The following is a 27803-nucleotide window of genomic DNA, read 5'->3' as shown; positions in this document are numbered from 1 at the left end:
TGGCTGTTTTCCCTAACCAAAAAGAAAAAAAAATCAACTCTTGACCTTTCGAGCTGGAGCCTTAGCGAAAACACATTACTCACAAGGAAGTTTTTCTCACATACTGTGTTTTGGGATAGGAATACTTACATGCTACTCATTAAACCCCTTGAGACACACAGAAAACTAATATAACATCAGTTCAAATTCAAACTCAAAAATAATTACTAAAATATATAAAAATCACACATCCTACATCACATTATGATAAAAATAGAAACAGGTTTTGACAGGGAATATTCTTGCCTGTTTTAATTGGGTTTGTTTCATGTTGTAATTGTTGCACTTGGACAGTAGATGGTGGAATTATCTAACTGTTCAGAGTTGGCATGAGCAGCCACTTCTTGTTCATCATAACCCAAACTAAAATAATATCACATCACAGGCACATATTCTAGCAGTCGCCAGCGAGCAGCAATCCCCATCTGTTGGGTTCGATTTTTGCTTTCTCTGTTTCAGAGTGTGGGCAAGTGATCACTGAGGTTGTTTACAGAATCATGAGCTAACATAGCAGTGCTCTATTCTTTAAGGCTCAGAGCTAGAAGCTGGAACTTTAACTTTGCTGCCTTAGCCCATTGTTTGAAAATTGCTCATTGTGTAACATTATCTGGTTTGTGAAGTATGAGAGCACCCGCTTTCCCCTTTCCACCTTCTCACCCAACAGGCCAGCTCTCAGTTTAAACTTACCAGGGCACATGTCTATACCACAGCGCTGCATCTGCACATTTGCCCCTGAGCAAACATTGCCACCATTGGCAGGGGCTGGGTTGCTACATGATCGGTAACGCTTGCTTTGTCCACCGCCGCAGGTCTGACTGCATGGATTCCAGGAGCTCCAGGAGCCCCAGTTTCCATTCACTGCAAACAAGAAACAGATTTCACTCAGCAGAAGCAGGTCAACTTTCCTGCTCCTCTGATACTGCCTGGCCTGCTGTGTTCATCCAGCTCTATACCTTGTTACCTTTAAATGGCAGCATGGCTGAGATTAGGAATTCAACACTGGCATGGTCAATGACTGCTACTGAGTTTGTGCTGCCCTATAACACACAAATGTTCTGAATACTGTCCCCCATTGTCTACCCTAGATTTTCTGCTTAGTCTGAAACAATTCATATATTTCAGGCTAATTTATGTAATACATATGGCACAAAAAATCAGCCATCTGACTCAATTTATGTTTCACTTATGCCTCCTCCAATCCTTCTTCTGCTAATTCTATCAGCATAACCCTTTTTTCCCTTCATTGAAATATGGGGCATTGAAGCAGGCTTTGACCATACAGCCCTCCAACCTGGTCTGCCTTTCAATAAAGACCTGACTGATATGGTTGTGGCCTCAGCCCCACTTTCCTGTCTTCTTTCATAACCCTCAGCTCTCTGATCTTTCAAAAATTTGTTGAACTCCACACTAAATAAACATAATAACTTAGCCTTCACTGATTTCTGGGGAAAAGAGTTCCAAAGATTAACAACCTGCTAACAGAAAATAATTCTCATCTTCATCTTATTCTTAAATTGTATCCCCTAGTTCTTGTCTCACCTACAAAAGGAAATTATATTTCCATTATCCAGGCTCCCTCAAAACTAAGGAAATTGGATGGTATAACCATTGTCTCTACTAACTCTGCAATTGTTTCTTTTAAGATCCAGAGTGCAGATCATCTGGACCTGGAAACTTGTCTACCTCCAGGTTGAATAGTTTTCTTGGCACTTTTTAATTTCCATGCTCTGGTACTTGATTTACAAGTAAAAAAAAACAGAAAGTTCTTGATTTACAAGTGTCTTTTGAAGTTTGCAAGTCTTCTACAGTGAAGACAGACACAATATATCTGTTCAACACCCTATCATTTCCTAGCTTTCTGTGATTAATAAATCCTTCTCCATCAGTTTCTCATTGAATGCATTCATGCTACTTACCTCACCTGCTTTCTGTGGTGTTGAGTTCACATTCTCACAACCATCTACGTAAAGATCCTCCTGAATTTCCTCTTTAATTTATCATCACAGAATAGCGAGCTCCACACGCTGTACCTGATTGGCCTGTTCTTACCTGGGCATGGTTCATTGTTGCACAGTGTTACATCAACATCACTTCCTTCACACAGTCGGCCACCATACTGAGGCGGTGGATCAAAACACGACCGGGTCCGCTGGTGGACCCCTCCCCCACAGAACGCTGAGCAGCGAGACCAGCTGTTCCAAACCGTCCACTGTCCATCCACTGTTGATAAGACACAATCACCAAAGTCATTTCTGCACTTCAAACACTGCTCACAACCTTTCAAGACACCAGATTGTTCTAGCAACCAGAATTATAATTGAAGCTGAGTTTCAAATCTCACTATTTCTGGAATTGATTTAAAAATTTTACTAACCAATCTACTCAGAGATGTGATAACAAATCAGTGGAACAGGTAGGACTTGAACCCAGATCACCAAGCTCAGAGGCAGGGACATTACCACCATGTCACCTGTAATTGATTTGATTGGGATAAAACTAATTGACAGAAACTGGCCTAATGAAACAGCTTTACAAAAAAAACTTGAATTATTCGACTGGAAACTTTATTGGTTGCAGTGAATACATGAAAAAAATGGGTGGTTGGGTGATGGGAAAAATGTTCAGTTTTGTGTAAGATACTGGGTATAAAAGAAAATAAATAAAGAACTTGAGGGTTCTTTTGCTGTAGTGGTACTGCCCCTACCTCTAGACCAGAAGGACACGGTTCTAGTACCATTCACTTCAGAAATGTGTAATAGCAAATCTGAACAGGTTTATTAGCAATGTTAAAAATATTCTTGAGTAAAATGGAATGGTGTCAGTGTAAGTATTATGGTATGTCAATTATATCATTAAGACAAGTGAATGGCACTATTTAATTAGTAATAAGAAAACTTGCCCTGCAACATGGTTGAGTGGTTAAGGCAATGGACTAAAAATCTACACAGGCCTTCCCAAAAGGTTTGAAATTGGCCAACTATGCTTCTTACTATCCGTGATGGCCACATTGATGGCCAATTTCTTAAGGCAATGAATTCAAAATCTATGAAAAGGGGATGTTGTGGCACAGTGGTAGTGCCCCAATCCTGAGACCTGAAAGTCTGGATTCAAATCATACCTTAAAATGTGATAGACATAGGGGGTGCGTCAATACATATTCAAAAAAACTGATACAAAGAATTAGCTATAAAGAAAGATTGCCATTTAGGGGCATTAAGAGGAGGGTTCTCACCATTGGAGTCCACCCTTTTATCATTGGGATTTTGACATGGAGGATGTTGCATGTAGCATTCTAGTGCTATAGGAGGTGAAGGTGGTTCACAGATTTCCATTTACTGTAGCCTTGGGGAGTGTATGTTCTGTGTACACACTGGTTGCATCAGATTGTAACCATTCCTCCATTACTTATAGGGACCGTTAATTTATTTTATTTGCACTTCAGCTGCATGGTTCTGATCTTTGGCACCCATTATTGAGGCAGGGCAGGCAAACTGAAGGTTCTGAACAGGGGTTTGATCAAGGTAGCCATTAACAAATCCTGCACATCTGGCCATGGAAGGGGTCATCATACCCAACTGCTTGTCACTCTTTTGCAGTTACACCAGTACCTTGAGAGACAGCATGCTGTCTCCAATGGTACACTTGAAGCCTTCCATGACTGGTGGATAGCTCAGGGTCTAGACTGCATTAGCTCTGGCCATAACAACAACTGCATTTGAATTTGCTAAGTTTCGCTTGGACTCTTAATTTTTGTTAGTGTTCCTTTAAGGGTCTGTTACTTTTTAATTTAGTTTCATTTAGTTTGATTTGATTTAATTTAAATTGTATTTTCTCAGAGCAATTATGCCCTTCCTGCAATGTAGTGACCAGAACTGTCCACAAACTCTAGCTACGGCCTAATTGGGTGTCTTATATCACCCCAGCATTACACCCCTGCTCTTGCATTCAGTACCTCACCCAATGAAGATGAACATCCATCTCATTTATCATGCACTTCAAGGTCTCTAACTTTTCATAGAGACCCTACAGAGACATAGAGGCCATTAGCCCATCGAGGCTGTACCGACTCTCCAAAGAGCTTCAACTTCTATCGGTCTCAATACTCTCCTGTGAATTGTGTATTCCCCTACTTGGTTTGTCCTGTTCAAATGCAGAACCTTACACTTTTCCTGATTGGATTTCATTAGCTACTTTTCTGACCACTCAACCAAACTATTGATATTTTCCTGTCATCAGCAACAATCCTCTTCATTATCGGCTCTCCAGGCAATTTTTGTCTCATCTTCAAATTTCCCAATTATGCCTCCAGTTAAATCCAATTCTTTAATACATACCACAAACAGCAAGGACTCAAAATAGCCCTGTGGAACACCACTGAAATTTGCTTTCCATTTGCTAAGACATTTGTTGACATTACCTTTTGCTTCCGGTCACTAAGCCAATTTTTGGATCTAAATGGCCACATTTGGATCCCATGGGTTCTAATTCTTTCTTAACAGTCTTGACTTGATGGGCAATTTGAAGAGTGCAAAGAAACAGGTGGAGAAAGGGACAGAGGATTGTGCATAGATATAGAACATTGTGCAGCCAAGCACAGAAATATGTCACAGTTTGTAACCTGTTGAATTTCTGAGTTCAGCTCTGGCTGAGAAAGATGGTTAATCATAGGTAGGAAGATAAGAGCAAAACCAAAGGGACAGGTGCACATGTATTCATGTTATTGGGTGGTTGAAATAGAGGCTTTAATTCTTAGTTACTTCAATAGGTATGTTTGCAAAAATGTGAAAGTTAATTACTGTACGGAGGTAGAATAGAATCTACTTTCTTAGATAACACTATACTTCAATAGTGTGATATGGAATTAGAATGGTTCGACTGAATTGCCATTATTGACGTAACATGGTGTGAAGCTGGATGTACCCAGCAGGCCAAGCTGCATCAGAGGAGCAGGGACATTTGACGTTTTGGTTTGAGAACCTTCTTCAGAAATGGGGGAGGGGAAGAGGATTCTGAAATAAATAGGGAGATGGGGGAGGCCGACAGAAGATGGATAAAGGAGAAGATAGGGTGAGAGGAGGCAGGGTTAGACACAGTGAAGGTGAATGTAGGTGGGGAGTTAGTGAGGGGATATGTCAGTCCAAGGAGGTTGGACAGATCAAGGAGGCGGGATGAGCTTTGTGGGTAGGAGATGGGGATGGAGCTTGAGGTGGGAGGAATGGTTAGGGAGGCAGGGACTAGCTGGGCTGGTTTAGGGATGTGGTCGGGGAGGGGAGATTTTGAAGCTTGTGAAGTCCACATTGATACCCTTGGGCTGCAGAGTTCCCAAGCGAAATATGAGATGCTGTTCCTGCATCTTTTGAGTGGTGTCATTGTGGCAATGCAGGAGGCCCAGGATGGACATGTCATCGGAGTCACCCGGTGGGTGGGGGTGGGGGGTGGTTAGTTGAAATGATTTGCAACTGGGACGTGTAGTTGTTTGTTGCGAACTGAGCGTAGGTGTTCCACATCGCAGTCCCCAAGCCTCCGTTTGGTTTCCCCAATGGAGAGGAGGCCACAACGGGAACAGCGGATACAGTACATCACATTAACAGATGTGCAAGTGAACATCTGTTTGATGTGAAAAGTCTTCTTAGTTACATTGATGGCTGTTTCGGCGCTGCCTTGTGTTCCCATGAGGAGCTCGAACAGTTCATCCACTTCACTAACAACTACCATCTCAACCTTAAGTTTACCTGGACCATCTCTGACACCTCTCTCTCCTTCCTGGACCTCTCTGTCTCCATGTCTAGCAACCACCTGGAAACCGATATCCATTTTACGCCTACCGACTCCCACAACTACCTAGAATATTCCTTCTCCCACCCACATTCCTGTAAAAAGGCCATCCCCTAGTCCCAATTCCTTCGCCTCCACCACATCTGCTCCCGAGATGAGGCATTCCACTCCCGAACATTCCAGATGTCTTCTTTTTTCAAGAACCGCAACTTCCCCTCCACAGTGATCAAAAATGCCCTCCACCATGTCTCCTGCATTTCCTGCAACTCATCCTTCACACCCCCTATCCGCAATAATAACCAAAACATAATCCACCTCGTCTTCACGTACCACCCCACCAATCTTCAAATCCAATGCATCATCCTCCGACATTTCCGCCGTCTGCAATCTGATCCCACTGCCAAAGACATTTTTCCCTCCCCACTCTTATGTGCCTTCCAGAGGGACCACTCTCTCCATGACTCCCATGTCCCCACACTCCCATCCAGCCCCACCACACCCAGCACTTTTCCCTGCAACGGAAGCAAGTGCTACATCTGCCTGTATACCTCCGTCCTCACCCCCATCCCAGGCCCTAAGAAGACGTTTCACATCAAATAGATGTTCACCTGCACATCTGTTAATGTGATACACTGTATCCGCTGTTCCCTTTGTGGCCTTCTCTACATTGGGGAAACCAAATGGAGTCTTGGGGACCGCTTTGCAGAACACCTACGCTCAGTTTGCCACGAACAACTACACCTCTCAGTCACGAACCATTTCAACTCCCTCCTCCCAAATCCTCGGATGACATGTCCATCCTGGGCCTCCTGCAGTGCCACAATGACACCACCCAAAAGATGCAGGAACAGCATCTCATATTTCGCTTGGGAATTCTGCAGCCCAAGGGTAACAATGTGGACTTCACAAGCTTCAAAATCTCCCCTCTCCGACCACATCCCAAAACCAGCCCAGCTAGTCCCCGCCTCCCTAACCATTCCTCCCACCTCAAGCTCCATCCCCATCTCCTACCCACAAAGCTCATCCCGCCTCCTTGATCTGTCCGTCCTCCCTGAACTGACATATCCCCTCCCTAACTCCCCAACTACATTCACCTTCATTGGCTCTAACCCCGCCTCTTTGACCTGTCTGTCTCCTCTCACCCTATCTTCTCCTTTATCCATCTTCTATCTGCCTTCCCCGTCTCCCTATTTATTTCAGAATCCCCTTCCCCTCCCCCAATCTCAAGACGGGTCTCGAACCGAAACTTCAAACGTTCCTGCTCCTCTGATACTGCTTGGCCTGCTGGGTACATCCAGCTTCACATCGTGTTATCTCAGATTCTCCAGCATCAGTAGTTCCTACTATCTCTGTAGCCATTGTTGACAATTTATTAACAGGCCTTTTGAAATACTCTGGGCATAAATGGCTCTCTATAAGAAAAGGGAGAGGCTCTTTTGATTCAGTAGTTGTGTCAACTTCTGGGCCAGGGATTCCAGGTTCAAGTCTCACCTGCACTAGAAGTGTATCATAATGTGTCTGAACAGGTTGATTGAAAATACTAACAAGATAATAGAGCCAAGTAGGCCTCTGCGAGTAAGCTTGAAGGCTGAGGAGCGTGTTCAAGGGAACAACAGAATCGATTGTGGGGAACAAAATGGGATGAGATAAGAAATGTCATAAAAGCTTAGTTCATCGAGTGCAGAAGGTACATTTATAGGTTCGATAAAGTCACGGTTGGCCTTTTATTCTGTGGGTCTGAGAAAGAATACACTGAGGCATCGGGCACTTTACATTGAGGGAAGACTATACAGGACAAAAAGATTCTGTTGACACTCAAGTCCAGCCTAAAAAGAGTGATGAAGTATGAAACTCTGGAAGGTTTCAGTGCAGTTTGGTCACGTAGGAGAACTCTTAAGTAAGAGTAGAATTTTTCTGGTTGCAGTCTAATCTCTTAAGTAGTTTATGGTGAGGAGACATGAGACACCAAGAAGAAAAGAACGAAGAAGAAAGTGTTTGCATGTGCCAGCTGGCTTGTCTGACCTGGATCAGTGTTCACTACTTGTCACAGTTAAAAATTTTGTTATGTAATTCAGGCACTAAGATGTGGGCTCTATTCCCATACCAGCAAAGGTTGCCATGAAGGACTCTCCTTTTCAACTTTTTCATCTTGCCTCAGGTAAGGTAGCCCTCGGGTTAAACTATTACTGCAATTTCTCTCTCTGGTCTGGTTAGACTATGGCAATTTTTACCTCAATTTAAACCCAACATACCCACAGTTTTAGTTGTGATCTATCCTGATTCATGAGATAACAGCACCCGCTGTGAACACAGGACATAGAACAGTACAGCAAGGTACAGGCCTTTTGGTCCATGATGTCGTGCCAACCTATTATCCTACTAAGATCAAACTACCCTGCATACCCTACATTTTACTGTCCCTCATGTGCCTATCCAAGAGTCACTTAGAAGTCTCTAAAGTATATGATTTCACTACCACTGCCGGAAGCGCATGCCACATGCCCACCACTCTCTGTGCAAAGAACCTACCTCTGGCATCTCCCCTATACCTTCCTCCAATCACCTTAAAATTATGCCCCCTTGTAATTGTCATTTCTGCCTGGGGAAAAAGTCTCTGATTATCCACTCTATCTATGCCTCTCATCATCTTGTACACCTTATTTCTGCCCTGGGAAAAAAGTCTCTGACTGTCCACTCTATTAATGCTTCTCATCATCTTGTACACCTCTATCAAGTCACCTCTCATTGTTCTTCGCTCCAATGAAAAAAGCCCTAGCTTCCTCAACGTTTTATCATAAGACCTGCCCTCCAGTCCAGGCAGCTTCCAGGTAATCCTCCTCTGCACCCTCTCTAAAGCTTCCACATCCTTCCTATAATGAGGTGACGAGAACTGAATACAATATTGCAAGTGCTTGAGTGAATTTCAACTGCACCTTGTTAAATAGATTGGGGAAGGTGATCCAACCAGCAAATTTCTCCCCCCTTTCCTGTGATATTTTTACATTAAACCTGCTGAAAATGTACAAAAGTCAGTGTACCCAGGATAGAGGAATTCCCACAAGAATTTGGAGATTGGTAAAGTGAGTCACATACTCAGTAACTGTAATATACGACAATGGAACATCAATGTGAAGCCAGTTGGAATACGTCTGGCTATGAGGTTTGCATGTTTTAATCTGATAACATGATGAGCAAGGTTCTCAAAGATTGATTGAACACAACTTTTATTAGCTAGAAGGACTGGTCTGATCTTTCCCACCTGGACATGGAACAAAGATGCATTTTTTCACCTCAGTCGCCTTCCCCTCACATGACCGACCTCCATGCTGTGTGGGTGGGTCACTGCAGCTTCGCCTACGGGTCCGGTTTCCCTGTCCACAGCTTTGGGAGCATCCCTCCCATGCACTCCAGTGGGACCACTGCCCATGAACTAAGAAAGAACAGACACTTTTGATTAGAAACTACTGGCAGCACTTTGGTTTGCTGGGAGCTTTGCTAGTTGCATACTGAGCTGATCAAACTAGATATGGTCCCAGACTCAGTGCTGGACCTGGACTGAACTAATAAAATTTTACTCAGGTTGGCCACAATTGGCAATGGCTAAAGGGGAGAAAAACTGAGCAAGAGACTCTGAATTGAATAACTGCTGACAAATACTGATCAGGTATAAGCATGAAGGAGGGGCATTAGGTAGCATAGTCACAGAGCGATGAAATAAATTCATTTAATATTAAATATTTTATGCATCTATGACTTGCTAGTGTCACATGAGCATTGGTCATGCTTTCATGCACAATTTTAACATTTAAACTGCTTATGAAAACATTTAGATTGGAAATCCTGAATGCAACTGTTACCCACAATGATGAAAGCATAGGCTTTGGCCAGTTGTTGACGCGATGAAACAGTTTTCTGAAATTTCTCAACCAACTCTGTTGCCATTTTAAATACAGATGACAAGTGATCAACCTCCAGGGACTTTACAGGACTGTCTCTTATTTGGAGCACTTGTTCCAAGTCCTGAGTTGTGCACTGCCAAATCTTTGATTTTATTGCTTCCTTTTATTGTTTTCAGATCTTGAATTGATACATGTGCAGTACACACATTGTGGATCTGCCATTCCCACTAAATGCCTGCTCCCAGTGGAAGCATATCCTACTCTCCACCCTGGTCAGCCTACATGATTAGACAGAACACACTTCATCCACCTTCTACGTGTTCTGGACACTGACTTCTCCCCCAGTAATACTCTCCAACTCTGGACAAAATCCCACCTCTCTGGATAAGCCTCTGCCCTGTCCCATAATCTCACCAACACTAGGTCCCTAACTCCCTCCCAGCGCTCCCACTATTTTGGCATTTATCACTGTTAGGACTGAGACGAGGAGACATTTCTTTACCCAGAGAGTGGTGAGCCTGTGGAATTCTCTGCCACAGAAAGCAGCTGAGGCCAAAACAGTGAATCTTTTCTAGAATGAAATGGGAATAGTTCTAAGGGCTGGATCAAAGCCGTTGGAGAGAAAGTGGAAACCAGGGATTGAGTAGGATGATTGGTCAAGGTCATACTGAATGGTCAGGCAGGATCAAAGTATCAAATATCCTATTCCTGTTCCTATTTTCTAAAAGTACACCATTAGTCGTAAAGTGACATGCAGTGTACAGGTGCAAGTTTTTCTTTCCTTATCAACTTGGGAAATGGGTTATGAAGAAATAATGAGAAGGTTTTACATACTTACCTGGACAAGGCTTTGCATTGCATTGCCTTGATTCTACATCCCAGCCACGACATGATCTTCCTCCATTGGCTGGTAAAGGATTGTTGCACAAACGGATTCTCTCTTCGATTCCTTGGCCACAGCTAGCACTGCAGGGGCCCCAGTCCAGCCATTCTGAAAATCCACCATGCACTGCGAAAAGTATACAGGTTACAATCAAAGGAAGCTTCTTAATGGGACCAGATCACACTTGTGTTCATGTGTTGGATAGCAAAGGAAAACCTGGGCCTGTTCTTTTCATTTGAACTTTTCTTTGGTTTACCTGACCCAGACTGCCCATGACTCAAAGTGCCTGATTCAAAATCCAGCTAAATCCAAAATCTGACACAGCCTTGACGCTAAGCTCCTGGTTTATGGATGCCGTACATGTGGGTTCTCATCTTTGAATCCCCAACAAAGTGGAACTATCTTTATGAAACCACTGATATAAAGACCTCTAAAAGGCCACTCTTCTGCACTTGCCTTTCTAAGGGGTAGAACCCTAGCTTGCACAGTCTTTCTTGACTGTCATATTTTTCACCATCTCTAGTGCCTCCTTTTGTAATACAAAGGCCAGACATGTCCCGGTATGGATGAAAAAGGTTTGTCGCAAATGTAGCATATATTCTCTGCTTTTCAATAATATTCCTCTGAAAGTGAATCCCAACTCATTTCTTGTATTGTTATTGGCTTGTCAATTTGTGTTTCAACTTTTAATATTTTGAGAATTTACTCCTTTGCATAATGTAGATATTTTGTGGTTTTGCATTTATAAAAATGATGAATGAATATTATCTGTTCTCACATTCAATTGGAAAAATCATGGCCTTTAAAGTTACTTTCTTCTCAACTCCAAATAGTCAGTCTGTCTTTTGCCTCCATTGTAGAAGTTGGTGAGTTCTAAACCTTAATGAAAGTCTTCAGCACATGATTTGGGTTTACTTATTATTGCAGTGCTAAGTGAATACTGCACAGTCACAGGTGCAACCCTTTGGCTGAGTTATGAAACAATGCCTTCAAGATTTATCTAAACCTACTGCCATTCTTCTTCCTGAACAGCACAGGGATCAATCCACAACATACTCAAACATCTTGATCTGTAGTTATCTTTCAATCCATACCAAATCTTTACAATTTATAGAACAGAAGAAGGTTATTTGGCCCAATGATTTAATGATGGACCATTTAAATTTTCCTTTTTAAAGTCAGTGCAAGTCATTGTGATTGGCTGAAAAATGGTTAGTTTCCAAGTCTTGTACCCTGTACAACAGTCCCTCAAGATAAAAATAACCTTAAAGGCATTGACTTTACCTACCTTGCACAGTTAGAGTTATTCCTACAAAGGAAGATCCCATGAGATTCTGAGCTACACATTTGTATTCTCCTGTATCTTTCTTCACAGCAGAGAGGATTTGCAGAGTGGAATTCTGTAACAAAACCAGGCGCCCATTCTCTCTGATTGGGTGTCCATTTCTGGTCCACTCTACCGTGGGTGTGGGCTCACCTGCTGCCTGGCAATGCAATAAAACCCTGTCCCCTACACTGACAACTGTATCCAAAGGTTCCACAGTGAACACAGGTGCACCTGCAGAGAGGAAAACAAATTTGTTATTCAAGTTGGGTTGAAAATCAGTGGAACTGTTTAACAGAACCTCAATATAAATTGAGGCATACAATGAACCAGACATATCAGATGACAGAGATAGTAGGAACTGCTGATGCTGGAGTCTGAGATAACAAGGTGTAGAGCTGGATGAACACAGCGGGCCAGGCAGCATCAGAAGAGCAGGAAAGCTGATGTTTCAGGACACTTCTTTAGAAATGGGGGAGGGGAAGTGGGCTCTGAAATGAATACAGAGATGGGGAGGCGATGATAGAAGGTGGATAGTGGACCAGATAGGTGGGGCGAAAACGGACTGGTCAAGGAGGCAGGGATGAAGCTAGTAAAACTGAGGGTAGGTAGGGAGTTGGGATGGGGGTCAGTCAGTGAGGAGGGAGGGGTGGGTAGGTGGGAGGGAAGATGGGCTGGTCAAGGAGACAGGGATGAAGCTAGTAGAGGTGAGTGTAGGCAGGAAGTGGGAGTGGGGTTGGTCAGTGATGTGGGAGGAACGGAAAGGTGGGCGAGAAGATGGAGAGGTCAAGGAGGCGAGGACAAGGGGGTGCTGGTCTGGGGATGAGGTCAAGACGGAGTGATTTTGAAGCTTGTAAAGTCCACATTGAGACCATTGGGTTGTCGAAAAGATACCCAACAACACCCCCACTCCCTTTGTTGCGGTTTTTCACCATGGCATGTCGGAACCAGCGATTTATGAGTTGGCCATCGTATCCCATTCTTACCCAGGCATCTTTCTAAACCTTCAGGTGTCTGTCGCATTCCTCCTCATTTAAACAACTACATAATAATATCAAAATGCTTCACCCTACCATCAATTACCATGGACTACTCTTCAGAATCACCCTCATTCTTAGACACAACATCTCCATCAGTACCTCATTCAACTGCAAGCTGCTGGATAACCACACAATGCTACAATTCTCTAGCTTTCACCCTAAACATATTAAAGAAGCCACCCTCTATGGACAGGCCCTGCTCAGATGAGGATGTATTTAATTGGTTATAAAACATCTTGGAATTTTTCGAGTTTATGCAATACTCTAGAGAAATGCAACTCTTTCTTTCTGTATAATGTTCAATAAACTGATGTGATCAATATTAGCAGTTAAATAACCCAAGAATTACTGATGCAAAGATGGCAATAATGGATCAGCACTTCAGCCTGGTGTATCCAGCACCACCTCAATTGTACTTACTCTGTAGCATTAGAGTGACTTTTCGTTCCACTACTCCAACTTCATTTTCAGCAACACACTTGTAATCTCCGGCATCTTCATTCTATCAGAAATGTGGGACACGCTTTAGCAAAACAAAATGGTAACCAATCTTGATCATTAAAGTTAAAGGTGGTAAGACTGGTCTGATCTTTGTGGAACAGGAAAGGAAATTTTCTATCATCTGTGTCTTGAGGGCTGTAGATGACACATGCTGCACCTGTGAGGGAGCAGCCATCCCAGTCTCTTGACAATCCAGAAATTTATGTAGCAGCTATGGCTGATGGATAAACTATGGACCTATAATACTGTGAGGAAACAAGAAGCTTGAAGCCATAGAGAGTTAGGGAAAGAGAAAGGCACACAATGGAGAGACAGAAAGAAGACAGACAACTGAGAAGACAGAGAAAATGAGATGAAGAGGTGAGATAAAAAGAGGGATGGGAAGGGAAGGGAAGAGAAGACAGACAGAGACAGGAGACAGAGTCAAGTGGACAACAAAAACACATAAAGACAAGTCAACAGGAGAAAATAAGGATGAAAACAAGATTTAAGAAGAATGAGCTAGATAGAAATGTTAAAGCTTGCTCTAATACAGTCTACATCATGGTTAGCTGCTCAATGGTGAAGTGCAACTCACCACCGTCCCATAGATGGCCAAGGAACCATTATTCATTTGTCGAATGCGATTATTAACAATGAGTGGTCTGCCATTTTTATTCCAGTTTATTGATGGTGCTGGATCTCCATGGGCATCACAGTTCAAAACAACATTCCCTCCGAGGGGCTCCATCAGGTAAGCAGCGACCTCTCCTTGGAGAACTGGTGCTTCTGAAAATGGAACAGATTATCAGCAACTACACAGAGGCCATCTAAAAAAATCTTCTTTTGCTGTCCTGATTCCTGCAAAATTTGGCAAATTCGACATGGTCTTTATCAATAGGGGCATGAGCATTGACACTCCATTGGTACTCCTGGAGTACATTGAAATCCCCAGGCTTGATATGTTTCCACAGAATTTTATTTAAAACAGAGATTTTTCCCCCACATGTAAATAGATGATCACTCTGTATAATTTATCAAGAAAAATTATCTTTATTCCTATAATTAGAAAACCAACATTTGTTTAAAGCAGTTTAAAGAAGTTGCTTTTGTTCCACGATTGGTAGAAAGTTATTACTGTTCCCAAAATGTCACTAGGAAATGTTCAATAGTCAGCCAATGGAGGTCCTACCTTTCACATAGACAAATCCAATTGCCTTGATCATTCCTACATCACTTTCTGCTGTGCACACATAAGTACCGGAATGTTCTTTGGTTACCTTTTCAATAATCAGCTCACTCCGACCACCTTTCCCAGAATCTTTCACTGAATAACAAAACAGAGTAAACGCGGGTAAAAAAGCTGATTGATACAGCAGCTAGGTAAATGGTACCACTTTGTCCAACATAGAAAAAAACAAGACCATTTACCTAATTTCACTCAGAAAGTTTTGACATATGAATCTACTCACCCTTTATGAATTGCCTCATTCTTTCCAAACTCTGTTGTCTGTCCCCACATCAACACAAATTCACAACTGATATTCGGAATCTCAGCTTGTCAGAAACAAAAATCAGTGCTAAAAAACCTTTGCATGAACCAGCAAGAAGTTTAAGGATAATAGAATGTCTTGTTGACCCATTTGCAGCACTGCATTCAGTTCTGCAGCCAAACCTCAGAAAGGGTATATCGGCTTTTGAGCAAATATGGTGCAGATTCAGAATAATCTTAGGGTTCAGGATTTTAAAACAGGTTGTACAAACTTGCCTTTGTTTCCTTGGCTAATAAAGGATTAAGGGGTGAAGGTGATAGGGTAGATACAGGGAAACCAAATCAAGCACGAATAGAATGGAATCCCTTTGGCCCAACAAGTCCACACTGAACTTCAAAGCATTCTATCCAGACCCATCCTGTCTACACATCCCTGAACACTATGGGCAATTTAGCATGGCCAATCTATCTGAGCTGCACATCTTTGGACTGTGGGGCGAAACCAGAGCATCCAGAGGAAACCACACAGACATGGGGAGAATGTACAAACTCCACACAGACAGTTGCCTGAGGGTGGAATTGAACCTGAGTCCCTAGCACCGTGAGGCAACAGTGTTACCCACTGAGCCACCGTGCCAGCAAAACCGTGAACGAACACAAACTTAAAACTAAAGTCATTCTGTTTGGGAAAGTTAATTCTATTGAATACAAAGGGAATGGGGTTGGGTATGGTGATATGGTGCCAAAATACAACTGAAATAGATGATCAGCTATGACCTTATTGAAAGATAGAGCGGGTTTGAGTATGGCTTACTCCTGATATTGTTTCTCATACATGTTGCTTAGTATTGCTATAACAATTGCCATTGCTGAATATGAGTATCACTGGTTAAGGCCAGCAATTGTTGTCTATCCTTAATTGTCCTCAAGTAGGTGACGATGACCCGTTTTCTTGATTCTGTTGCAGTGTGGTGTTGGTACACCCACACTGTTGTTAGGAAGGAGTTCTAGGATTTGATTCTGTGACAACGACAGAACAGGAATATAGTTCCACATCAAGAATGTATGTGGCTTAGAGGGGAATTTGCAAATGGCGGTGTACCCAATGATCTGTTCTTCTAGGTGATAGAAGTTGCAACTTTGGAAGGTGATGTTGAAGAAATTTTCATGAGTTCCCCAATGCATCTTGTGTTGTTACTTATGAGCATTTGAGGTGGAAGCAGTGATCTTTTAAGATATCAAAACGAGGGATATCAGAACGTATTTTATAGAGTCATAATAATGCAAGAGATAATTCAGCTCATTGGATTATAGTACAGAAACCTGACATGAATTCAATCAGTCCCATTTCCTCACGCTAATAGTCCTGCAAGTTTATTTCTCTCAAGCACTTTTCCAACTTCCTTCTGAAATCACTCACTGTCTCCATTTCCATATACTTAGGGTAGAAGACGTAATGGATGGTGGGACAATTAAAGCTTTCACTCAGATTGATGAGTTTTATTAAGTAAGTCTTTCAGGGAATAGGGATAAAAGTTAAGGAAATGAGATGACACACAGATCAGCAATTTGATTGAATAGTGAAGCAGGACCGAAAGGCTGAACTTCCTCCTTTTGTCCCAATGCTGCACTTCAAAGCTTGTGTCAGCAAACTGCCACAGAAACTACAACAAAACCTGACTAGTTGTGTTGGTGGATCTGGCATGCATTTGTCTGTCACCTTTAATTGTTATCACAGCAGGATGAATGCCCAGGTCTGTATGAAAACATAATTCTCCTGTATGCCATAATATATGGCATACAATGAACCTGTTTAATATAATCTGAACAGAGAAATGCCATTGACTTAAACCAGATCTTTAACCCAACAATTCTAAAGGGCATGTCTCAAATAAATACCAGAGCTTTAATAGAAAAAGAGAGACAAGTTCCACTTTTCAATAATGAGACCTCGTTGGAGTCTTAGAATGCATTTATTTTGGATTTATGTTGCTCCATTCATACTTCCACCTACAGCAAATAATGGCAGTTGTGTATGATTCAGCAATGCGATAAAGACAAAAGAGATCATGAAAGTACAAAGCAAAACCGTTCCATTCAATATGTCATGACATTGCTATTGACAAAAAGACAGCATCTAAGAGCTCTCTCAGCCAGTATTGGGATTAATCACACTCAAGCATCTAGTGATACCCAGAAATACCTGTCTGTAAACGTGTGTATATGGATGGGCAATTTATTTCCCCCCACCCCACACCACCCCAACCCAATTTTCCTCATTTAATGGCATTTATAATGGAATAGTTTCCCAGGCACATTTCAGCCCTTGGGGAGTCATCAATGACACTTATATAGCACGTTTAATATGTCAAATATCGTGAGATGGTTCACAGGTGCATTATAAAACAAAAGTTGATACCTCAGCCACAGGAAGATATATTGGGGCAAATGAACACAACTTGTTCAAAGAGGTAGGTTTTAAGGAGCAATTTAAAAGAGAGAGGAGGAATAGAACATAGAACATAGAACAGTACAGCACAGAACAGGCCCTTCAGCCCACAATGTTGTGCCGACATGTAGGAAGGAAATTCCAGAACTGAGTGCCATGGTAACTGAAGGCATGCCCTCCAATGGTAGAATAGCTAAAATAAGGCTGCACCAGAGGCAGGAATCAGATCAGCACTGTGATCTTGAAGGGTTGTAGGGCTGATGGAGATTAAAAAGAGTGGGACAATCAAGGTTTTGGAGACATTTGAAAACAAGGATGAGAATTTTGAAATCAAGACTTTGCTTGACCTCTTTTTACATATTTTGGGGAAATCCAGGCAAGTTGTCCACCATTTCCAAGATGACACATTCAAATCATGCAATGATGTGATCACCATTTTGCTAATGTTTCAAACAAATGATTAAAAGATGTTACACACTGGATTCCAAGTTTGTGTTCAGTTATTGATTCTCAGCAGCTGGTTAACTGTTTGGAAGATTGGGGATGTATTGAGTCTTGTCAGTCATTGGGCAAGTGTAGAGAAATTGGGCAGGATTCTGCTTATTGCTAGTTTTTCAGAAACTGCTACTGGGAAACATTACCTAGAGGTGAGGAGAGGACTTGGACACCTGTGATAAAATAGCTTATTGCACTTTGTACTGGCTTTTGTGAAGAATAGTTATTTGAATGAGAAGTACAGTAACCAGTCAGTGCCTTGCGTAAAGTATCAGACTAAACTGGTAACATGACAGGGCGCAAATAATTTGTAAGCTTCTATGATGCTGGTTCTTGTGCAAAATACAAATTCCAGGAAATGACATAGGATGACATCTTTGTTCATTTACATACCTGCCATAGGTTTGTTATTGAAGCTCCAGCTGATGAATGGAATTGGAAGGCCCTTTGCAGCACATGTCAGCAAAAGCTTTTCCCCTTTGTGGAGAGACACATCTGCAGGGAGTTCTGTGAATGCTGGTTGAACACTTACGAACAGGCGGATATCTTGGCTGGCCTTGCCAGCTGCACTCACTGCTGTGCAGGTGTAGACACCGCCATCCTCTGGCTGTGGGAATAAAGATAGGAGATTAATCATTCTCAGCTGAATTGATGTCAGCACAGTACTGCCCAATGCTGAACTGACAAGCACTAAAAAGGTTAATGTAGGAAAAAGAAATTCTTCTTTTTCTGTTCTTCAGCAAACCCTTGAGATTGAAGATAACTTACTTCTACTCCAGTTCCATGGATTCTGAAATGCTTGCTAAGACCAATGCATCATGTGCAAACTCTGCTATGAGTGGGGCAAGTGGGGCAGGAAGGGCTAGTTGGATAGGTTGTCTGTAGAATTGTACATTCTCTCTGATACCTTGATTTTGCCTCTGCATGCTCCAAATTAAGTGTCTTGATGAGTTTCTTGCTTTTCTGCATAAACCTTCTTGATTTTGCTTGGTACAAACTGTGGTCTCTCATTCATCAGCAGGGATACTTGACTGCTTTGTGCTGTGCTCGTATGAGTCTTCTGTCATGACTGGGTTCAGAGTAGAGTGTTTGCTGTAAAAATTAACGGTAATGCCCTCCAATTTGATAACAACTTTTTTATAGCAGGGTGACCAGACTGTACACAGTACTCCAAAAGTGGTCTCACCATGTCCTTTACAGCTTCAACAGGATGTCCCAATTTGTATACTCAAGATCTAAGCAATGAAGGCAATCCTAGTAAATGCCCTTTAATCATTTGGATAGGTACACGAATAGGAAATGTTTAGAGGGCTAAATGCAGGCAAGTGGGAGTAGTTTAGCTTGGGAAACTTTGTCGTCATGGAACCGTTGGACTAGAAGGGTCTGTTTCCAAGCTGTAGGACTCAATGATTCTATAAATCCGGTGTTAGGCATATGAACAACCTGGTCTGGCCAACAGATCTAGTTTTGAGCGATTAACACCACAATACTGAGTAAGTTGGCTGGTGAACACCAGAAATAGAAATTTCCTCTATTTGAATAGATGCACTCTGCACTGTGATTAAAGCAAATTGTTGGGTGTAGGAAGTTTTACTTCTCCACTATCCATGGGGTGGTGAGGCTTGGCACTGAAACTATTGATGTTACAAATGTATATCACCAGAAGGAAATGCTTTTTGTGTTGAAAGTAGTGGACAATGCACCATCACTGTAAGCTGTACCTTAACCTTCACCAAGACTGAAGAGCATTTCAGAAGCAAGTGCCTATAAATCACAAACAAAGCTAGAGGTATTCTACTTCTCAGTATTAACCTGCCTCTCTTGGGTATTCACCCCATCAACATAAACCAAGAGTATAAAATGTTTGAAACATGTCCATTCAGATATCACACATGTATGTTTCTGTATCAAATTTAAGTAACATTTCCTTCTGCCAACTCAGTCGAATAGAAAATTGGCATCATTGATATGATCATTGTGTATTCATTGATGTTGCCTCCCAACTCCATGCCGCTCTCAGTTTCATTCATTGTCTGTAATGTTGCCTGGCTCAATGATTTGTTCAGGGAGTGGGGCAGCAAGTGAGACAGCGAAGGTTCAAGGGTTGGAAGCAGGGCAAAGAGAGGTGCAGCAAGAAAGGCAGCAAGTGGTAGATAAGCAGAGTGGCGAGCTGCATAACAAGTGAGGCAGGGGTTGGGAGTCTGGCAGCAAACTACAGGCATTCAAAACATTATTCTTTGAAGCAGGCAACTACCTGCAGCATCACTGGCAGTGACACCACAGGGTCTGTGGTTGCATGAGTGGTGTGCCTCTGCTATTGCAGTGGCAGCAAACACCCTCAAAACAAAAACCCAAGATTTCTAATCTGCAGAGAAACTTCTTAAGCACAGGAAACACTTTCTTGTTTGCCACTTCTTCCTAAGTACAAGTGAATGATATAATGTTCCTATTCATATTAAACTACAAGGCAACTGACTTGCAGTAACACAATATGAGGTCCATTGCTACTACCAAATCGTGTGAAATATGCTTGTTTTAAGCTAGTACATTGGTCTCAGTACAATCAATGGCTGAACTGAAAGAAACAATTCCTAGCTACCTGACATTTCAACTCTAAACATGATAGGATTGGCACAGAGCTGGCAAACTCACCCACAGGATGGCACCTATTACCGTCCTTGGCAAGAAGATGGTGTCTTCTTTTCAAGGAAGGGACGAAATTTAGGGCAGCAGGCATGTTGGCTGCATTTTCCCACCTTTGAGACTTTGGTATAAGGAGGCAGATTAAGTGGGACAGAAAAGAAAAATAACTCTTAACCAGGAAGTGAAAAAGAGTTCTCTGGTAGAACAGCTAATAATTTTGACAGCTGGAGTGCTGCTCATTCGATCAATGAACTCAGTTGTCCCAACCTTCTTTACTGAAATGTAGTTACTGTTGCAATGTAGGCTTACACACATAGCATTCTCCCACAAACAGTAATACAAAACTGAGCAGATCATCTGTTTTTAGTGATGTTACTTTGCTGATAAGTATCCACCAGGTCATGGGGGATAACAGCTCTGATCTTTCACTTGTACCTGAGAAGGGAGAGATGATTTCAACTCAACATCTCATCCAAACATAGCATCTCTGCAAGCATGGCACTCCTTCAGTAACCCTGAATTGTCAACCTGTTTTTTGTGCCAGGTTTCTGGAGTGAGATTGGAACACAGATTTCAACTCTGAGGCAACAGTATTGCCAGTGAGCTATAGTTAAAAGATGGCCCCGGAAGGGAGAAAGTTTGACCCTCAGTTTATTAGCTGATCTCAGATGAGTGACTGTGGAATAAAGGTGGGCCAGCAAGTCTCTCAGGAAGGGCAAGTAAATTCACTGCTCCTGTAGAATGCTGGATGATTGCCTAAGTCCATGGAACTATATCCCTGAAATAGCCAGAAACCCCAAGAGAGGACAGCAGACAAGAAAAAGAAACATCTAATGTGACTATGAGTTTGACACGCTTTTCTTGGAGTGGTTACCATGAATAGTTTTTTACCGTTGTTTTTTCCACAATCAGTTCCCCGGACTGCAAGGCTGTGAACTTTCCTGGAACATCTAGCACTGCAACACCATCCTTCTCCCAGTACACCACCGGTACCGGTGATCCCTGAGTTACACAGGGCAAGACAGCCTGCGAATCCTCCAACACTGACAACTCCGACTGGCCAATTATGATTGACGGTGGAACTGCATGAAAAGGAAACATTGTGAAACAGAATCCATTGTGGGAGACACACAAGAATGTTAGAAATAGAAACAGGAGTAGGCCATTAAACTTCCTCCAGAGTCAATAAGTTATGGTTGAACCGTGTTTAAAAGCACTTTCTTGCCTTTTTCTTAATTTCGTTGTCAATCAAAAACTTGACTTAAGCCCTGAATCTATTCAATGACTCAGTCTTCACTGGTCTCTTTGGAAAAGAATTCGAAGGACTCGCGTGGTAATGTAAGCACAAGGTCCTAGACCCCTCCATACTATGGCATTCTGCATTCTCTCTTCATTTAAAGTAATATTTTACTTTTCTATCTTCTTTTGGCTATTGGACAACCTTATATTTTCCCAAATTAAACACCAAAAGGCAAATTTCTGTCCACTTACTGACTCTTTGCCATCGTACATGTGGGCTCTCTTTGAAAGTGTCATGCAGTGGACAGAAAGAAATTTTGTTCATTTATAATGCAATTTTATATTCTTAGGAAAACCCAAAGTGTATATTCCATTGACAATTTTTGAAGCATGAACACTGGTGTTATGAAGTGAAATGTGCCATTCACTTTGTACTAAGCAAAATCTCATAGAATGAAATCCAGGTGTTTGCTCTTGTAGCATTAGCTGAAGAAGGCATGTTTGCAAGACGATGAACAGAATTCTCAGCTCTTATTAATATAATATGAAAGGATGACTTTCATCCAGTTGGACAGACTACCAGGGCCTCCTCTGACAATGTATAGAATCCCTACAGTGTGGAAGCAGTCCATTCAACACATCAAGTCTGCACCTGAAGAGCATCTTTCCCAGACCCATCCCTTACCCTATACCTGTAACCTTGCATTTACCGTGGCTAATCCACCTAACCTTTAGACTGGAATGAAACTGGAGCACCCGGAGGAAACCCACAGAGACACAGGGAGAATGTGCAAACGCCACACAGACACTCATCCGAGGCTAGAATTGTACATGGGTCCCTGGTGCTGTGAGGCAGCAGTGCTAATGACTAAGCCACCGTGCTGCCTGGTGCATTTCCTCAGAATGGAACTGAAATACCAACAGGGCTACGGGCTAGAAATATAGCTTGTTACCTAACCACTATTTCAGACGGTCCAAGTGAAGACCTGGCAGTTTTCCAGCAGGAGGAAAAAGGAAATATGAATTGATCCTCAGTGCAATGACACAGATTAACCCTGGGAGAAGTCAGTGCATCACAGAAGAAAGTAATGGAATGAACTGGAAAAGAAAATACTATAATAACAGCAGGCCTGTAAGTCTCTGTGACAGATGAACACCTAAAACACTGCCAGCAATTTTGGCCTCAAATTTAAGGAAGGAAATACTTGCATATGAAGCAATACAGAAAAAGTTCACTAGATTAGTCCTTAAAATGCAGGGGTTGTTATATATTGAAAGGCTGTGTAAATTGGGCCTTAATTCTCTGGACTTAAAATACTGAGCGATGATCTAATTGAAATGTAGAGAATTCCGAAAGGGTAGACATTGAGAGGTTGTCTCTGCTGGTCTAGGAATCTAAAGTATGGTCTCAGGATAAGAGGCCAATCATTTAGAACTGCAATGAGGGCAAAATTCTTCACAAAAAAGGTTGGACATTGCAAGTCTCTAACCTAGAAGGTCATGGATGGTCCACCCTTAACTACATGCAAATCTGGGAGACAGCTTTTTGTTTGCTTAGGGAAGCAGGAATATAGTGAGTACGTGGGAAAGTGAAGTTGAAGTTCAAGTCAGCCATTTTTCACTGAATAGCAAGCAGGCTCAATGATCCGTATGATCTATAGCTGCTTATATCTCTTGTTCTCCGCAGGGCACTGTCTGACACAGAACTTAATTAGTAATGAATGTGTACCAGATAATCTAGCAAAATCTCACTGCTCCATCTCCACTGTGACCGTGCTCCTTAGCCTTGAAAATTATGACCAACATTTCAGGTGGTATCAACCATGACTCAGTGGGTAGCTTCGCGTTAAGTTTAGTCAGCAATAATTGCTACTGTGGAATAGAAGAGCAACATTCTGGGCTCTTGTGCAGTGGTATTGTCTTTATTTCCAAGCCAGAAATCCCAGGTTCAAGTCCCTTTTGAGACTGAAGAATAGCAAATGTTGTTCCTTTGTTTAAGAAGGACAACAAGGATAATCCAGTTAATTATAGGGCAGTGAGCCTTACTTCAGTGGTTGGGAAACTATTGGAGAAGATTCTTAAAGACAGGATTTACTTGCATTTGGACTTATTAGGGACAGTCAGCATAGCTTTGTATGGAGAAGTCTTGTCTCAAAAATATGACAGCTTTTTTAGGAAGTGACAAAGATGATTGATGAGGGGAGGGCAGTGGATGTTGTCTACATAGACTTTATGAAAGCATTTGATAAGGCCACTCATGGTAGGATGGTCCAAAATATTGTGTCACAGAGGGAGTAAGTTAAATTTGCCAAGGGAGGTGGTAGAAGCAGATATAATAACAACATTTAAAAGGCATTTAGAGAGACAGAAGAAGAGATAGAGAATTCAGGGCACCATGGTCGGCACAGACATGGTGGGCTGAAGGGCCTGTTCCTATGCTGTATTGTTCTATGTTCCACGTAATAACACTCTTGCTGGGAGTTAAAAAGGGTGTAAGTTCAAGTCCCACTCTGGAGACCTAAGCATGTAATTTAGACTGACATTCCAATGCAGAACTGAGGGACTGAAACATTAGTGGAGGTCCACATCTGGAAAAGACATTAAACTGGAGGCCATTGCTCTCCGAAGTACTAAAGACCCCACAGACACAATGTGAAGGTGGTCAGGGAAATTCTCCCTGGTTATTATTCAGTCTGCAACCCATGTTTCCTCGAATATTTCCTGCCACTATGTGGACTTCTGAAGTCTGTGGGCAACAGCGGCTTCTGGAACCAGAAATGAATGCATCCACACACCAATTACTGTGCATGGACCCTCCAAGTAGCTGTGCAGCACACAGCTTAAAGTGAACATTGCTCGCAACCGACACCATAACAAACTTTGGGACATTGGGAAATCATGTTTTGCAGAATCTTGATGCATGCAAATTGGTGGCAGTGTTTTCTATAACATAACTGCCCTACACTGTTGATTGGTTGTGATGTACTTGAGGAATTGATAATGTTATGAAAGGAGCTATATAAATGCAAGTTATTTCTTTTGTTCTGTTCTGAAACGTCTACCAAACAGATTTTTAAAAATTCATTTATTGGGTCCCAGCATCACCAGCTGGCCAGCATTTATTGCTCACTCCTATTTAACCTTGAGAAGGTGGTGGTGAGCTGCCTTCTTGAACTGCTGTAGTCCACAGGCTGTAAGTAGACCCACAATACCAGGAGAATTGGAAAGGTTAGGGAGGGAAGTTGACCCAGCAACAATGAAGAGATGGCTATATATTTTTAAGTCAGGATGGAACTGGGAGAGGAACTTGCAGGTGGTGGATGTATCTGCTGCCCCTGTCCTTGTATATGGAAGTGGTTGTGAGTTTGAAAGGTGCGGTCCAAGGAACTTTGGTGAATTTCTGCAGTGCATCCTGTAGATAGTACACATTGCTGCTACTGAGTGTCGACGTTGGAGTGAGTGGATGCTTGTGGATGTTGTTTCAATTAAGCGGGCTGCTTTGTCCTGGATGGTGTCAAGCCTCAAGTGTTGTTGGAGCTCCACCTCTTCAGGCAAGTGGGGAATATTTCATCACACTCCTGGCTTTTGATTTGACTTGATTTATTATTGTTGCATGTACCTAGGTACGTGAAAAGTTTTGTTTTGCATGCAGTACAAGCAGATTGTACCATACAAATAACTATTGTAAGATACATAAGACTAAGATCAACTGTAGACAGCTCACAAACAGTAGCCAAACTTCAGTACCACCGACTCATATCTTGTAGATGATGGACAGGCTTTGAGGAGTTAGGAGGTGAGTTATTTGCAGCAGTATTTCTGAGCATCTGATCTGCTCTTTTAGACACTGTATTTATGTGGAGTGTCCAGCTGAGTTTATGCTCAATGGTAACTCTGAAGACGTTGATATTAGGGGATTCTGCAATGGTAACACCATTGAACGTCGATGGATGTGGTTAGATTTTCTCTTATTAGTGATGGTCCTTGCCTGGTGTTTGTGTAGCACGAATGTCACTCACTTGTCAGATCTTGTTGCATTTGAACGTGGACTACTACAGTATCTGAGGAGTCACAAACAGTGCTGGACATTGATGACTGCACAATGAAATTCCTCACTTCTGACCTTATGACAGAAGGAAGGTCAATTCCTGCAAAATTATCCTAGAGCTGAGATGACTGATCTCCAGGTATGACTCCAAACAACAGAGAGTTTGCTCCCTGGTGCCCATTGATGGCAGTTTTGATAGGTTTCCTTGATGACACACTATAGAATGTAGCCTTGATGTCAGGAACTGTCACTCTCACCTTACTTCTGGAATTCAGCTCTTTTGTCCATGCTTAAATCCTGTAATGCGGTCAGGAGCTGAACGGCCCTTGTGGAACCTAAACTGACTCTGAGCGGATTTTGCTGAGCACATGTTGATGACACCTTCCATCACTTTATTGATGATTGAGAGTAGAATGATGGTCCAGTAATTGACTGGGTTGGATTTGTCTTGTCTTTTGTGCACAGGACATACCTGAGCAACTTTCCATGTTGTCAGATAGATGCCAGTGCTGTAACTGAACTTGAAGAGTTGGCTCGGGAAGCAGCAAGTTCTGGAGCACAAGTCTTCAGAACAATTGCTGGAATGTTGTCAGGGCCCACAGCCTTTGCAGTATCCAGTGTCTCTAGCTGTTCATGATATCACGTGCAGCCAATCAAATTGGCTGAAGACTGGTATCTGTAAGGCTGGAGACCATTGGAAGAGGTTGTGACGGATCATCCACTATGCCCTTCTGGCGGAAGATTTCTGCAAACGTTTCAGACTTGTCTTTTGTACTGATATGTCAGGTTCTTCCATCATTGAAGATGGGGATATTTTTGGAGCCTCCTCCTCCAGGACACTGTTTATATCTGGATATAACAGGACTGCAGAGTTTAAATCTTATCTGTTGGTTGTGCGATCACTTAGCTCTGTCTATCATTTGCTGCTTATGCTATTTGACATGCAAGTGGCCCTGTTTGGTTGTGTCACCAGGTTGACATCTCATTTTTAGGTATGCCTGGTGCTTCTTCTGGATGCTCCCCTGTATTTTACATTGATCCCCTGGCTTGATGGTAATGGTCGAGTGGGGAAACGCCAGACAATGAGGTTGCAGACTGTGTGGGATTACAATTCTGCTGCTGATGGCCCATATTACCTCATGGGTGTTCAGTTTTGAATTGCTAGATCTGTTCCGAGTCTGTCCCATTCAGCACACTGATTGTGCCACACAACAAACAAGTTAATTTCAATGTGACAGCAGAACTTTGGCTGTGCAGTGGTCACTCATCAATACCGTCATGGACAGGTGCATCTGCAGCTGGGAGGTTGGTAAGCATGAGGTCAAGCATGGTTTTTCCTCTTGTTAGTTCCCACACTATATGCTGCAGACCCAGTCTGGCAGCTGTGTCTTTTAGGAACCCATCAACTTGATGAACAGCGATGCTGTAAGCCACTCTTAATGGTGGACAGTGAGATACCCCAACCAGAGTGCATTTTGCACCCTTGCCAGCATCAGCATTGCTATTAAGTGATGTTCAACATGGAAGAATACCGAACAAAAAAAACAAAGGATGCTGGAAATCAGAAACAAACACAAAAATTGCTGTTCAGCAATTCAGAATACTAGGCCCAAAACATTAACTCTGCTTTATCTCCACAGATGCTGCCGGACCTGCTGAATTATTCCAGCAATTTCTCTTTTTGTTATGGAGGAGTACTGATTCATCAGCTGAGGATGAATGGGACGTGAAAATCATCAGGAGATTTCCCTGCCCATTTTTAACCTGAAGCCATTAGGTTTCATGGGGTTCACAATCAATGTTAAGGAATCCCAGGTCAACTTTCTCTTGACTGTATACCATTATTCTACTACCTCTGTTGGGTCTGGCCTGCCAGTGTGACACAATACATGCAAAGATGGTGATAGTGATTTCTGGGACATTGACTTTAAGGTGAGTATGACTATGTTAGACTGTTGCTTGACTAATCTATGAGACAGCTCTCCCAGTTTTGGCAC

The 27803-nt window shown here is 42.4% G+C and overlaps 1 protein-coding gene across 1 annotated transcript in view; it reads right to left on the bottom strand.

Annotated features, from left to right (window-relative positions):
• The window catches only part of LOC125465267 (hemicentin-1-like), a 434244-nt gene that overhangs the window by 25537 nt on the left and 380904 nt on the right, over nucleotides 1-27803 (bottom strand). Inside the window, exons 82-91 of the mRNA XM_048558547.2 lie at nucleotides 21411-21601; nucleotides 18270-18483; nucleotides 14633-14767; nucleotides 14039-14229; nucleotides 13381-13462; nucleotides 11885-12154; nucleotides 10552-10722; nucleotides 9074-9244; nucleotides 2089-2259; nucleotides 727-897 (exon numbers count right to left, since the gene is read on the bottom strand). Of these exons, the coding sequence (XP_048414504.2) occupies nucleotides 727-897; nucleotides 2089-2259; nucleotides 9074-9244; nucleotides 10552-10722; nucleotides 11885-12154; nucleotides 13381-13462; nucleotides 14039-14229; nucleotides 14633-14767; nucleotides 18270-18483; nucleotides 21411-21601 (1767 nt within the window). The remainder of the gene's footprint in view (nucleotides 1-726; nucleotides 898-2088; nucleotides 2260-9073; nucleotides 9245-10551; nucleotides 10723-11884; nucleotides 12155-13380; nucleotides 13463-14038; nucleotides 14230-14632; nucleotides 14768-18269; nucleotides 18484-21410; nucleotides 21602-27803) is intronic.

The sequence above is a fragment of the Stegostoma tigrinum genome, chromosome 29, assembly GCF_030684315.1.
Source record: "Stegostoma tigrinum isolate sSteTig4 chromosome 29, sSteTig4.hap1, whole genome shotgun sequence".
In the NCBI taxonomy this organism is placed as follows: Eukaryota; Metazoa; Chordata; class Chondrichthyes; order Orectolobiformes; family Stegostomatidae; genus Stegostoma; species Stegostoma tigrinum.
Note: the sequence above shows the minus strand (reverse complement) of the source record. Positions and strands in the feature narration are given on the sequence as shown.